Source organism: Myotis brandtii, unplaced genomic scaffold (assembly GCF_000412655.1).
Source record: "Myotis brandtii unplaced genomic scaffold, ASM41265v1 scaffold920, whole genome shotgun sequence".
NCBI classification, from domain to species: Eukaryota; Metazoa; Chordata; class Mammalia; order Chiroptera; family Vespertilionidae; genus Myotis; species Myotis brandtii.
Window position 1 is genome coordinate 666,862 of NW_005371792.1, and position 15,881 is coordinate 682,742.

Genomic DNA, 15,881 nt, shown 5'->3' on the forward strand with positions numbered 1-15,881 from the left:
GTACTCCTTTGTGTTTACTCAGCTAGTTTACTACTGTTAACCCTTTAGATTTTCTTTTGTCTTTTACTTTTATGAACAGTGCATCAATGAGTAGCTTGTATATACACCTTTCATATTTTTGCCAAAGTATCCACAGAATAGATTCCTAGAAGTAAAATTTAGAAATTGCACTTCCCCTCCCCCCATAAGGACTGTATCGCTTTGCATTCTTGCCAACAATGGTTAGAAGTACTGCTAAGCTTTTTGAAATGTCCAAGACGAGCTCCTGAACAGTCCATGGATTTCTGTCACCAGTTCCATGGATGCCTGGAGTTGCGAGACCTCAGAGTCGGAAGCACAGCTTTAGAGCTTTGCTCCACAAAGTGTGGCCTGTGGACCAGCAGCAGAGGCATCACCCGAGAGCAGGTTTGAAATGCAGAATCTCAGGCTTCTCGCCAACCTACTGAATCAGAAGATGCAATTTAGCAAGATCCTCATACACATGAAGATTTGAGAAGCACTGGTCTAGAGCTACGCTCTTCAGTCCTTTAGCCTCCAGGCACGTGTGACTATTTAAATGAAAATGCATTATGGTGACATAGAGTGGAAAATTGAGTTCCTCATTCATACTGGCCGCATTTCAAGTGCTCAATAGCCACTTCTCAGCTGTTTCTGTCACTGCAGTAACTTCTGTGGTACAACACAGGTCCATGGCTACGTTGTCCAATGTGATGGTCCCCTGTAGCCACATACCACTCTTTTACTTTAAATTGAAATTGATAACACTAAAAATTCACATTTTTATTCCCATTAGCCCTATTTCAAGTGCTTAATTGCTACATAACTAGAAGCTACTGTATTGGTGCACATATTGGACATTCTCATCATCGCAGAAAGTTCTATTGGACAGCTCTGGTCACGGTGTTCCCAAAAGGCTGATGAACCAGAAGAAGGAAGGAGGGAAGATTCATTGGATGCCTAAGGTGGTAGATATTTTACATAGCTTACATCAGTAACCCTTAAACCCATCAAAACAAAACAAAACAAAACAGTTTTTGAGAGGCTAACTAATGTATTCAACGTCCTAACACTAATAAGAGATGAAGTTACTCTGGTTCAAAGTTTAATGCACTTTCCACTGTGGAAGGAATACTTTCCCAAAGGCTACCTCTGGGGTACAATCTCTACCCGCCTTTTACAAAACAAAACGAACTTAATGCAAACCACTGTTTTCACTTGCCTGCACCTATTTCTTTTTTCTCTCATGCTTCAAATTTAAATTTAGACTCTCATTTTTTTCTAACTCCCAAGCTCATATTCGTTTTGCTATAAATGCCTTGAGTTCACATCTTAGGGTGTCCTAGCTAAGGGTCCCCTATCTTGCATTTTAACATTATGGCATCTCAATAATTAATTGCAGCATTTATTCATTAATTTAATAAACATTTACTGAGCACCTACTACGCATAAGATATAACGCAGGGGAAAAAGGAAAACATAAATTTCCTTTCCTACATGCCTGCCTTTTAAGGTAATATTTACACATTACTACATTTTCTATAGTTTGAAATTTGGCTTTTTTTGGTCACTTTGAGTTTTGAAAATGTCCCAATACATCAGAATGTGTGTTCTTCAAAACTCCTAGCTAGCTACTTATGCTCATTAGAATTAGGCGATACACTAATGGCTAAATTTTTGAACCATAGAAATGTAGATATGGAAAGAATATAAAGGTCAGCCAGGCTGCTACTCACTATGTGAAGAAAAGCTACTATTTGCTTTTGAGGTTTCCAGCTTGCTTCCAATATGATTTAAAATGCTCCAGTAACAGACACTAGGCCATCTTTGTGCTAAATATGAGGATCTTCTGTAAATGAATATCTCTTTTCAGACTTGTACTAGGATTTTTACAGAAGTGCCGGGAGTTATTCTGTACCCAGTATTTATAGGTGGCAGATGTAATGCATTTAAAAATCTCCCCAAAGAAGCTAGCCTCTGTAGAAGTCTACTACCAAATCCTGCCTCTAGCTGACAAGGTGCAATCTAGCAGCAGAGATTTATGGAGACATAACGTGAAGAAAAATATATGATTTGCATCCAAACAATCTATTTTATCAGTCACCTGGAACTCTTTCTTCAAATAAAAGGGAGAGACTAATTCAGTGGTTTGCCATCCTATTGCCTGGTAGACTCATTGAGAGGGCTTTTAAAAATAGGCTGATATTTGGATCCATCTCCTGAGAACCTGATTCAGTTGGTTTGGGCTAGTCTTAATGTCATTGTTTTTTTCTGTTTAAGCCCTCAATGATTATTTAATGTACACCCAGGTGAAGGGATACCGATCTAACCTGACATTGCAAATGAAGAAGAGCTAACGAAACGCATCAATCCCATCATTTTATGTAAAACTAGTGTTTGAATTATGCAGAAACCCTAATTCCAGCCTTCCTTCAGTCCTGGATCTATCTGGAAATTGTTTTCACATTTCTGGTCTGTGAACAGGGGGGTCTTTAGGTTTCCTGTAAGAAAGGCAGAGGGAAAATAAAATGCCTTCAATATTTTCTTTTTTCAATCCTTAAATTCATACAATATCTCCAAATAGTAAAGTAGTCAGAAGTGACCTTACTCAGGTTACTTTCTACCCTGTGTGCCTGCCTCTGCCCCAGATGATCCATAGCTCTTGTTCGCTCTGCTTTCTGCTGGCCGGGCTCCCCCAGTGTGAAGTCGCCTTGGGAAACATGTCTTGGAGTTGGACCACATCCTACCATTGAAGTTCACATCAGTGGAGGTTCCGTTTGAAGCCCTGTAACAGGATATATCCCATGGTTAGATGCACATTGTTTCTGGCAGCTTCCTTTAGAGAGGGACAGGTTTTGTTAAGGCATAAAGAGTCCCTGGGTTCAGTTCACAGTTCATATGAATGGGACCTTGTGGTGGAATGCTTAAATGTGAAGCTATAAGTAACAAAAATTGTTTTGAGGCCTCTCTCTACCAGTCTGTTTTTCTCTTCTTTCTCCTTTTGTTCAGCCTCCACCCCCTCAACCCCTTCTGCCTGCCTCCCCCCGCCCCTCCCTCTTGCTCCCGCTCTTCCATTATGGATGAGGTCATTATGATTTGGAGCCAAGAGAAGTGCATTCTGTAACCTTAAATCTCCATTCTCCTTTTTTTTTTTTTTTAGAAGATGGCTATACTTTATAGTTGGAGGACAGCTTGCTTAATTGGGCTGTTTTAGAATGCAAATATGAGCTTGCTGGAGGAATTTTGTCCATTTGTGAACAGGGACACACTTATTATTCTCACTTATTTCACATGTATTATGGTTTCCACGTCCATTATGGGATGTGAAATGGTCTAGGTTTGATTAGGTTATTGGACACTTGATTGGCTTTTCCACGACCTGTACTTTGGACAGCCAACTCATCCCCTGATGTCCCCGGAAGTAGTGTAAAACTGGTGGGAGAGAAATCAGGCTAGACTCCTTTCCCGACAGCAAGGTGGGGTGCAAGAATCTCTTGAAGAAAGGGTTTACTAATATAAGCTCTGTTATAAAATCGTAATGGAGAAGTAAAGAAGGGTATTTGGGGGAAGGAGAAAGTGATACAGAAGGTAAGGGATGACCTCACTTATTATCCCAAGACCATGTGCATTATAAAATCGTAATGGAGAAGTAAAGAAGGGTATCTGGGGGAAGGAGAAAGTGATACAGAAGGTAAGAAGATGTCAACTCTAAGGGATGACCTCACTTATTATCCCAAGACCATGTGCTGTTGTGGGGGCAGCAGATGTTTAATGGTCAGGAAATTTGGGCATCAATTCTGCTCCTGTGTGATCTTAGGCAAAACACTTCCCTCTTCTGGGCCACAGTATCTTCACCTAAAAAAATGGGCCACAGCACCAAAGTTCTGCAGTTCTGAGACTTCCTTCCAGGAGAGGAGATGTTTCCCTAGATCTGATTCTTGGAAGTAAATTTGAACTCCCTCATCTAGGCCTTTGACAGCAAAGGGCACTGACTTCCTCTGCCTTTTACTTACTGTGGGACTGTGGGTGAATTTGGAGCCACTCTGAGTCTCACGCTTCTCTCTGTAATAGGAATGGAGGAAGACTACTGTTCTCAGGGTTGTGGTGAGCATTAGGTTGAGAATGTGTGCTCTGATGATGCCAACTGAACCATGAAATACAGGAAAATTGGAACCATGTCCTTGGCCAGGTACCCTTCACCACAGGTTTCTTGAGGGAAGTATGTGACTGGGGACAATGACACCTGTCTCCCAAAATGTACTTTTCCACTCGTGGCTTTGGCTCTACAGGACCATGTGGTGAATTTCTGTTGTCTAAGATAGAGCAGCCTAAAATCCAGAATCAGGGCTTTGTTCAGGAGGAAGTGAGCACAGAGGACGCTGCCAGGGATACATAGAGCATCCCTGGGAACACTGCTGCCTCTGTGGGAGCAAGGTCTTAACCCTTTGCTCACCTGGGCAAAAAATTTGTTTCCCTAGCCTAATAAAATGTCTGCCTCTGGCCAGTTCCTGCTATTGTTCCTCCCCTGGAAGGGTGGGGGTTTTTGGCTCCTTCCTTTTGAGAATACAGAGCAAACAACATGAAGGAATATAACTTTTGAAGAGCAATCTAGCAAAACAAGTAAATTTGAAGATGCTTATGCCCTGAGACTAACAATTCCACCCTTTGATGTATCTTCAAAGCAAACGGTCCCTTTAAACTTCATGGCACGAATAGAAAGTCATTATAATTGTAGGTACCCTGAGTACACTGCTTGCAGAGGATGGATGCCGTCAGTAGGCCCCAGCAGGCCATCCTGAGTCCTGACAGAGACTTTATCTTAGCACATCAGTGACGCATTTGCACCAGTTTGCAAAACAAACCCAGAAAAACTCTTAGATGTGTGCATCAGGAGACAAAAGCAAGAATGTTTGTGGAGGCATTGTATATAAGAGAGAAAAAAAAAGAGCTAAATATCAACAAGGAATGGATAAAGTGACAAATCGTGTTGTGGAAAGGCGTGAACTAGAACTAATGCATCAATATGGATCCCTCTCTCCAACAATGTTGATTAAAACAGCCAGTTGCGCCCTAACCGGTTTGGCTCAGTGGATAGAGCGTCGGCCTGTAGACTGAAGGGTCCCAGGTTCGATTCCGGTCAAGGGCATGTACCTTGGTTGCGGGCACATCCCCAGTGGGGGGTGTGCAAGAGGCAGCTGATTGATGTTTCTCTCTCATCGATGTTTCTAACTCTCTATCCCTCTCCCTTCCTCTCTGTAAAAAATCAATAAAATATATTTAAAAAAAAAAAGAACTTGCAAAGGGAACCGGAAAAACACCATAAAAAAAAACAAACACACAAACAGCCAGTTGCAAAAGTACACATATAGTACTTTAGGGATACTTATGTAAATATTAAAATATATAGAAATACATGGAATGATAGATGCCAAGTGGAAAACACAAGGGGGATATGTTGACGTTGCCAAAATTTTCTTTCTTAAGCTGCCTAGTAGATATATGAATACATGTTGATTATGCATATACTTTATTATTTTTAAATATCTTTTAGGAAATTTTAAAATATTAAAACTTAAAGCTATGAGAGAGTAGTCCAAGATGAGGCTGGAGAGCTAGGCGGGGGTCAGATGGTAGGGTGCCTCAGAGGCCATTTAAAAGTTTGGCTTTCATTTGAGGGCAAAGGGGAGCTACTGAAAGGTCTGAGGCGTGGGAGGGATCCCATTAGGTGACCCTTCAGCACACCAACTCCTGCTGCAGTGCAGATGCTGGGTGTGTGGGAGGGAGAGAGAAGCAGGTGGAGCAGGGGGCTTTGCTGCTGTCCGCTTAGCTCCCGGGCACTTCCTCCTTGGAACACCATTTCCTCTTGCTTCCAGGAAGCTCTTCCTTCCCTGTTCTCTCTCTGCCTCTCTGGCCAAGCCCCTTCGTCTCCATCTACAATTCCTCTTCCTCCTCCAGCCCCTTACATGTTGCTGTTTTCAAGACTGTTTTTCTTAACCCTCTTTTTAGCTTTAGGCCTATGTCCCGATCTCATTTATATCCCAGCTTTCAGCTACCACCTTTATGCTCATGATTCCCAAATTTATTTCTTCAGCTCGGTCCTTTTTCTCAGCTCCAAACTGCCTACTGGACATTTCTTCTCGACTGGATTCATTCTCCCTTCCAAATGTGCCTTTTCCTCCTGTTTTTGGGATATTGATGAACCATATTGCTGTCTATCCAGTTATCTGATCCAGAAAACTGGGTATTATTCTAGACTGCTCCGTCTCTGCCACCTTTCCTGTTTATTTTGCTTTCATGTTGGAACGAAGGGTAAGGCTTAGGTGCTTTGTGCCACGATGTATGTGCTGTGACGTATCTAGAAATGCTCGATTCCCACCTTGCTAAATCACTTTGCTCCCCCCTCTTCAGACGGTTGGGATGACTTCACCACCGTCCTGAGCTGGCTCCTGTTGGCTGTTCCACCCTCATCTGCTGCTGTGTTTCTCTCCTACACTCTGTGCGGCAGCTACCCCAACCCCCCGAGACCCCTGAACGTACCGTATTGTTTCAGCTCCGTGCCTTGGTGTGTGGTGTTCCTTCCGCTTGGAATGCCTTTCCTTACTGTGCTAGCTAGTGAACTCTTGAGTTTTTTGTTCTTTTAAACTAGCCTATTTTCCCACTGGTCTGCCTGCGCCCTCATTGCTAATTTACATGCCTACTTACTAGTATTTCCAATAGTATCCGAGCTCCCGAGGCACAGAGAGAGCCTGTTCAGTTTTGTATCTTCAAACCCTGACTCGTGGTAGATGCCCTACAAGTGTGTTTAGGGTTGTCCCACCCGGCAAACTTCCTCTTTCTTTTCTGCCCTGTGCAGGGATTGTTTGGGGTTAGTTGTGTGTTACTGAAACAAATATTCCAGAGAAAAGAATATATGGCAAACTTTCAGAAGAGATATTCTGTGTTTGCTGTTTTGGCTTTTTTTTTTTTTTTTTTTTTTTACTTTGTGTAAAACAATCTGGAAGGAAGTACTTATATGGAGAACATTTTAAATAAAAGTTGCAATGTTCTCCGTCCTGGCCCATAAACCTTCCAGGCACTGTCGTCTTCATCATCTCTTAAATTGTTTTGCCAATCTTCAAGGTTTTACTCTTATTGCCTTTGCTCATCTCCCAAACATCTATACGTTTCCTTAATGCTTTAACAAGATAACATTAATCTCCAAACTCTTACCCCATTCCTATTCTCCTTTTCATCATTTAAAAAAAGAGCTATTTCTGTTTGGTGCTTATCTTCTCACTCAGCCCACTGGAATCTGACTTTAGGCTTTGCCACTAACAAAAAGCTTTCCTTCAAAGATCTCTAGCGACTTCCAGCTTGCCAGTCCAACTGTGTCTCTTTAGCTGCAAGGCCACCTCTTCCCTCTGCAGTTTTGGACACTACAGTATTGATTTCTTCCTTCTTAAAATGTTTTCCCACTCTTAGCTTCTGTGTCACAGCACTCCCATAACTTGTCTTTCTCTGACTATGGCATTTCATTGGAAGAGCGGGGAGAGTCTTACCTTGGGCATATATAGTCACTTCTTTATCAATTTATATTTATTCAACAGATATTTACTGAGTGACAACCAAGTACCAGGCACTGGATATGTAGAGCGGGTAAGGCTTAGCTAGTAAGGAGACAGGAGAGCAAATCAGATATGGTCTAATTTTCTGAAGTCCAGAGTTTTAACCTTATATTTGTTACCTATTTGCTGTGTAACAGATGACCACAAACTTAGTGGTTTCAAACAACACACATTTATTATCTCACAGTTTTTATGGATCAGGCATCTGGGCATGGCTTCAGGGTCTCACACAGGCTGCAGTCGGGGTGTCGGCCAGGGCAGGGTCTCATCTGCAGCCTCGGCCGGGCAGGGACCTGCTTCCAAGCTCATTTTGGTTGGGCGGGATTCATTTCCTTGTGGATGTTGCTCTGAGGGCCTCGGTTCCCTCCTGGTTGTTGGCCAGAGGCTACCCTCAGGTCCTTGACATGTGAGCCTCTGTATAGGGCAGCTTGTTTCATCAGAGCCAGCAAGGAAGAGAACTAATAAGAGAGTTGCCTAGCGTGATGGAAGTGATGACCTTACGTGATATATTCATGGAAATGACATCCCATTACTTTCATTGTGTTCTAATGGTTAGAAGCAAGTCGTAGATTCCTACTCCCTGCCCCTGCCCCCTACTCAGGAGGAGGAGATCACTTGGGGCAACAATACCAGGAAGCACAGATGCACTGGGCGCACCTTAGAGGCCACCTGTCCCAAGCTTCGTATTGTCCGCCCCCTACCCTTCCCGCAAGGTTCCAGGCACCTCAATTTCTACTGCTCTCAAATGGAACTCACTACTCTCCCCTTGCCCCAAACCTGTTTCTCAACCTGTCTTCCTGTCCCGGTCAGTAGCCCCATAGGCATCCAGTCATTTAGTCTAGAAACCCAGATATCATTTCAACACCTCCTCCCGAGAGCTAATGGTGTGCTGGGCTGTGTGGAGTCTTTCATGCCATTCTCTGCTTTCCGTTCATGCTGACATGGCTTTCAGTCAGGTCTCGCTTTGGCCGGGGCCATTGTATTAGTTTTCTTTTATTTTTTTTTTAAATTAAAGATATTTTATTGATTTTTACAGGAGGAAGGGAGAGGGATAGAGAATTAGAAACATTGGTGAGAGAGAAACATCAATCAGCTGCCTCCAGCACACCCCCTACTGGGGGATGTGCCCGCAACCAAGGTACATGCCCTTGACTGGAATTGAACCTGGGACCCTTGAGTCCGCAGGCCGATGCTCTATCCACTGAGCCAAACCGGTTAGGGCTGTATTAGCTTTCTAACTCCTTCTCTGCCTCGTTCTCTTCTCATCAATTCTTCTTTTCCTAACCACCAGAGTCACTTTCATCAGTCCCTCTGTTCGAAACCCTTTGTGCCTCCCAGCCGCCTATCTCCTAAAGGCCTAATTTCTGAGTTTGCTATTCAACCTTTTACGATCTGGCCTCAATTCTTCCATTTGCCCACCACTCTCTGCCATTGCCCTTATGCCTCAGGCACACTGGGCCACTTGGTGCTCCCTGAGCCCATCCCTGCCTGTGTGTGCCTCTGCATTTGGTCCTAGTTACTTCTTCCTGTATTCCCTTTTCCTTCCTTCCTCCTTCATATACTTCCAAACCTATCTGAAAACCACCTCTTCCGGGAAGCCTTCCCCAGTGTTCCCTGCGGGCTGAGGCCTCACTCAGAATGAATCGGTGGCACCTGTGTGCTGTCTGTCGTAGCACTCTGCTTGCACCGCTGTCCCAGACTGCTGTTTTGCAGTGGGCTGCTCAGGTGCCCCTCTCTCTTAAAATGCTAAAGGGCAGGGTCTGGGTTTTACTCTTCTTTGGATCCAAAGTGCCAGCCTCCAGCGCAGTAAATCACAATCTTGGCCGCGTGTTGGGATCACTTGGGGAGCTTCAAACATCACTGATGCCTGGACTCTACCCCAAAGGTGATGCTGTGATTGGTCTCAGGTGTAGCCTGATGTTGACATTTTTAAAAGTGCTCTGATTGCCCAGCTGTGTGCTCGGTGGCTGAGCTTCCCCTATGAACCAGGGGGTCTCCATTCGATTCCCAGTCAGGGCACATGCCTGGGTGGTGGGTTCGATCCCCAGTGTGGGGTGTGCAGGAGGCAACCAATCAATGATTCTCTCTCATCATTGATGTTTCTATCTCTCTCTCCCTCTCCCTTCCTTTCTCTGAAATCAATAAAAATATATATTAAAGAAAATAATGGTGAGGGCCTTCGGTGGCGGGAGGTCGGGCCAGACTGGAGCAGGCTGGAAGAGGTTATTGGGGGAAAAAGGAGGACCTATGCAATACTTTCAACAATAGAGATAAAAAAACAAAAACAAACAAACAAAAAAGGCGCTGTGATTCTAACATGTAGGTAACATTGAAAACCTCTACTTCTAGCTGAAGAAATCAAGACTAGGAGAAGGAAAGGATGAGACTATGCTAAATATTTAATGAATAGGAAGGCCTTAAAACAAGTGAAAACTGAGTTTTTAAAAATCATACACACAAACTCACTTCAAACAGTATATCACATAGCTAAGAAATCAAAATGATTTCTAAATGGGTGGACAGTAAAATGGGGAAATACGTATTTTTGTGGTAATGAGGGAAATCAGAAATGTAAAAGAGAGTAAAATCTCAAAATCCAACACTTACTCATGGACATGGACAGCAGTGGGGTGATGGTGGAGGAGAGGAGTGAGTAGAGGTAGAAAAGGGCAGAGGGGGGATAAATGGTGATGAGAAAAAAAATCCAACACTTTAATTTTTGTACATATGAAGTAAGCAATGAAATGAAATAATGACAAAACAGGAATAACTAGCATTTCCCTTTTCGTTGAGCACTAAAGTATATGTTGTATGTTGTGTGTTGTGCATGTTTGTGTTTGTGTCAGAGGTAAGAAAATAATGGTGAGGGCCTTCGGTGGCGGGAGGTCGGGCCAGACTGGAGCAGGCTGGAAGAGGTTATTGGGGGAAAAAGGAGGACCTATGCAATACTTTCAACAATAGAGATAAAAAAACAAAAACAAACAAACAAAAAAGGCGCTGTGATTCTAACATGTAGGTAACATTGAAAACCTCTACTTCTAGCTGAAGAAATCAAGACTAGGAGAAGGAAAGGATGAGACTATGCTAAATATTTAATGAATAGGAAGGCCTTAAAACAAGTGAAAACTGAGTTTTTAAAAATCATACACACAAACTCACTTCAAACAGTATATCACATAGCTAAGAAATCAAAATGATTTCTAAATGGGTGGACAGTAAAATGGGGAAATACGTATTTTTGTGGTAATGAGGGAAATCAGAAATGTAAAAGAGAATAAAATCTCAAAATCCAACACTTACTCATGGACATGGACAGCAGTGGGGTGATGGTGGAGGAGAGGAGTGAGTAGAGGTAGAAAAGGGCAGAGGGGGGATAAATGGTGATGAGAAAAAAAATCCAACACTTTAATTTTTGTACATATGAAGTAAGCAATAAAATGAAATAATGACACAACAGGAATAACTAGCATTTCCCTTTTCGTTAAGCACTAAAGTGTATGTTGTTGTGTGTTGTGCATGTTTGTGTTTGTGTCAGAGGTATAACTTACTTGCATGTTATTCAGATTTCCTTCTTTGTTTTCTAGGAATATTTTGAAAACAATTGCCCTGGGTCAGATATTGTCCTTGTGTATATGTGGAACAGCCATCACCAGCCAGTATTTGGCAGAAAAATACGAAGTGAACACCCCCATGCTTCAGAGCTTTATCAACTATTGCTTGCTGTTTCTAGTTTATACAGTGATGCTGGCATTTCAGTCAGGTATGCCCAGTGTGGGAATTAACTTTTTCAGTGACCTATCTTCATTAAAAAACGTGGCTTTTAGGCGTTTAAAAAATGAAACGTGAGGCAAAAGTAAGAACAAGAAAAACTATTGCTGCCTTTATAAAAGTCATTAGAAAAGTATGACACCTCTGAATTCTGTGAAAGTACTGATTAGAGATTCATGCATCATCTCTGGCATTGTTGATTAAAATAAGTAGCACCAAACTGGAACAGTACAAATTGTCAGAAAAATTAAAAGTGTAAATGCTATTACAAGTTAGGTTGATAAAATTAAGAGACAATATTAAAAACACTTAAAGTCAAGAACCTCACTCTTCAAAGGCTGTATATGCAACTAAGTGGAGAATGCTAAATGGAGCATCAATTGCATGTAGGTCAAATCTATGTTATGAGAGAAACAAAGACAGGGAATTGGGAAGGAATTAACATCTTTATCACTGACTGGTTAAGTTGTTTTAGAATCATTACAGAATTATCATTTCTCACTAGCTACACACACACAAAAAAGGGAAAAACTAGGTTCTGACAAACATTTTTGTGCCAGACATAATTTTAATTGCTTAGCTCATCTAGGTTTGGTATAAACTCATTGAAGACTCCCAACAAGTCAAGTGAGTATTATTACTATCCCCACCTTACAGATGATCAAACTGAGGCAGGTAGTACTTACATAACTTGCTCTAAGTCATATAGGTGGTAACTGGTGAGCCAGGATTCCAACCTAGGCAGGCAGCCATGTGAGGACAATGGGTAACTCACCCAAATCAATTGGGTGGTTGCAATACTTCTATTTTCACCGTATTTAAAACACAGAAAAAGTACCATAATAAAAGCAGATTTGCTAATCTTCTTTTTAAAAAAATTTAAATATTTTAAAAATTGATTTGAGAGAGAGAGAGGGAGAGAGAGAAACATTGATGTGAGAGAGAAATATAGGCTGGCTGCCTCCTGCACACCCCCTGTTGGGGATTGAGCCTGCAACCTGGGTGACCTTTTAGTGCATAGGACAACACTTAACCAACTGAGCCACACTGGTCTAAGTGAAGAATGCTAAATGGAGCATCGATTGCATGTAGGTCAAATCTATGGTTTTCCTATGTGTCAGGATAAAAAACGTACTTTGAAAGAAAATAGAAACCAGTGATAGGAGTGGGGAAACCATCTGAAGGGTAATGTACCAAACTAACCCTCTTTTAATATGAACCTTAAAGCATCAATAGTTTTCCTATGTGTCAGGATAAAAAACGTTCTTTGAAAGAAAATAGAAACCAGTGGTAGGAGTGGGGAAACCATCTGAAGGGTAATGTACCAAATTTGGCAAGAGCTTTAGGAGTTGGAAATAGAACTGGTATTAGTACATGGCTAGTAGGGACTTTGCTCTTCTCTGTAAGCACTGGCCTTTAGCAAATTCGTGTGATTCATAAACACAGCAATACGGTCTCCCAAAGGGATGGTTGTTAGGTCCCTTCCGTACCATCTCGTGTCGAGGAAGACTGACTGTGCTTTCAGGATTTTCTTGTAAATTGGGTTTTAATGATAATTACCTGGCTGTGAGTCTCACTACCTTTATTTCCTTGTAGGTTATCTTACAAGAAGCCTTCTAATCTATGTTCCAACTCTGAATCCTGTGATGCTAGATTCTCCAAAGAAGTGAATCATAGTTAACTTGAATAAATAGAATTTGGTGAATAAAAGGTGTTTATTCAATGGTGCCACTAAATCCTTTTTTCCAAACTTATAACTGACGTACTTTTCTCTTGAAAGCACATCTTTTTCTTTTAAATTTTATTTTTTTGAAAGCACATCTCTTTTAAAATAATGACCAAGGCAGAGTTTCCTTTGAAGAAGCCCATGAATGGAGGTTACATAGCCAATGAATTAATAAGAAAACATTGCATTTCCTAGGATAATCGGTAGCTTGTCAGGAATGGCAACATCCAAACCTGTTTTAGATATTAGATTTCTGTCACAAAGAGGAAGGGAATTTAACCACTTTTCTCTACTTACTGTCTCTCTGGTGTTTTCATTGAACATTTGGTCTGTGATGACACCTTAGCTCGGTCTCATATTAGAAAAATTTGATTCTGCTGAACTGTTGTAGGAATTTGTAGAAACTATTGTATGAATTAGGAGGGGCCACTTCCAAATACACAGTAAATATAAATAAACATGTAAGCCTTCATTTTAAAGGAACGTGTACTAACCCAGATGTCTTTCAACCAGGCCCTGATAGCCTTTTACACATCTTGAAAAGAAAATGGTGGAAGTACATCCTGCTGGGCCTAGCAGATGTGGAAGCGAATTACCTGATTGTCAAAGCGTACCAGTACACAACTCTCACCAGCGTCCAGGTGAGAGGGCGTTCTCTGACCAATTTGGCTTGTATCGTTTTAAGAGAAGAATCTGAACTCGTATGCGTTAACCTCATTTTGTGGCGAACCTGTTCACTCGAAGAAAACCTAAACACAGGTGGTTGCTATCTGTTTTCAGAGGAGCATATGTGCTAGTGAGTAAGCAGCTGGGAATTAGGGAACATGTACATGAGTTAATGAGTTCCCAAACTGCAAATGCTGTAGCATATTAGAACAGTGTCTTCCCAAATAAGCATAAATATTTAGTTGGCAACCGATGCTGTGATGTTGACGAGAGCTCTGTATACGTTGCTCACACATGGCATATAAAGTGGCTGTACATTTGTGCTACAGAAAAGTGGGAGGTTTGCAAGTAGGTATTCAAACAAAGGAGTGATTGGAAGGAATCTGCTAGACATCTTGGTAGAGATGGTAGCCAAAGGCAAAGCTTATATCCTTATTTGTTTATTAGGTTTTTGCTTGATTGAAAGAAATAGGTTCCTAAATAGCAGGATTTTTCAGCCGGTGGAGTTGAGTCAGACCCATTCAGTTGCCTTTTTTAAAATTGAATTTATTGGGTATCTGTGAATCTAGTGAACAGAATAAACTGGCAAAGAAAATAAAAACAGAGGCATGGAGACATGGAACAGACTGACTGTTGTCAGAGAGGAGGAGGATGGGGGGCTGTATGAAAGAAGGTGAAGGGATTAAGCAAAAAAACATATGGGAAAGGGAGTGGGAGTAGGTAGAGGTGAGCAAAGGGGGCTTAAATGGGGATGGAAAGGGACTTTGCTTTGGGTGATGGGTGCATGATACAGTTGTTGTAATGTTAGGAAACTATGGGAAGTATCGTAACACTGAGTCACCAGTACTAACAACAAAATGTTTTATAAATGGAGGTGAAAGTGAGATAGACGCCATTGCCAGGTTTAGACTTCACCGTTTAATGAATTTATAACTTTCTGATGCATTGTTCTTCTCACTATGTAAAACAGAGATGTTTTATTTGATCTCCAAATTTTAGGAATGTAGAAAAGTTGAAGTGAGATTAGACTTACTTCATTTGGAAAACATAAGGACAGATGGAAACTCAGTATTTTTCCAATGTGAATATACATTAAGTGCTATTATTACCAGGATGCATTTTATTAAATGCTCTCTTTTCTGTCACATGGTGCTAAGCACGGTCCACAGCAGATCTCTTGGTTTTTGACTGGCATGAGCTTCAAAGTCCTGATAGGAAATATTTGTTGTCAGACATTATAGGAGGTACATGGAAAAACCCAGAATTTCATAAAAATTAAAACCGGAAGTTAGTTTCCTAGAGGGTGAAGTTCATCACAAATAGTATTAACTGTGCTTTAAACAATGGGCAGGGAGAATGTAGAAAATAGCATTTTCTAGTCACATCTACCCTCATAATCTCACATGTAATTCAATTAATTGGCTACAATTTCCAGAAACTTTGATCTCTGACTAATAATAATTAGAAGATTTGAATTGGTGCAAGGTCTAAACACAAAGGTGTGTTAAAACACTTGCACTGGGGTTTTTGTGACTGAAGTTCATGCCTTACCAGTATACTACCCAAAATGTCTTGTAGCCTCTTAGAAAAACCTAAGCATTTGGTTGTCAAAAGTTACATACTTAGGGCTCCAGCAAGGGGTATATTTTTATTTTCTTTATTTTTTCCCCCCCATCACCATTTATTTATTTTTTATTTTTTTTTAAATATATTTTTATTGTTTCCAGAGAGGAAGGGAGAAGGAGCGAGAGAAACATCAATGATGAAAGACAATCATCGATTGGCCGCTTTTTGCACGCCTCACACTGGGGATTGAGCCTGCAACCCTGGCATGTGCCCTGACTGGGAATCGAACCCTGACCTTCTGGTTCATAGATTGATGATCAACCACTGAACCACGCTGGCAGGGCTAACTCAATGTTATACTTATGCCTCCCCTGCCCCTCATGGTCTTACTTAGTACCGTGCTTACTATGGCTGCACAATAACTTATAAAAATTAAAATAGGGGGACTCTTGGGACTGAAAGCATCAGAGTCACCAAGAATACATTTTGAAAAGGAGGTTCAATGTAGATAAATAGCTGGATGTGATAGATATAAGATAAGAAGTCCTGGAGTC

The 15,881-nt window shown here is 41.4% G+C and overlaps 1 protein-coding gene across 1 annotated transcript in view; it reads left to right on the forward strand.

The window, feature by feature from the left end:
- The first annotated feature begins 874 nt into the window (after positions 1-874).
- Positions 875-15,881, forward strand: part of SLC35F2 (solute carrier family 35, member F2) — a 28,556-nt gene continuing 13,549 nt past the window's right edge. The window contains exons 1-3 of the mRNA XM_014532897.1: positions 875-962; positions 11,186-11,361; positions 13,609-13,736. Coding sequence (XP_014388383.1) covers positions 11,292-11,361; positions 13,609-13,736 — 198 coding nt within the window. The 5' untranslated portion in view covers positions 875-962; positions 11,186-11,291. The remainder of the gene's footprint in view (positions 963-11,185; positions 11,362-13,608; positions 13,737-15,881) is intronic.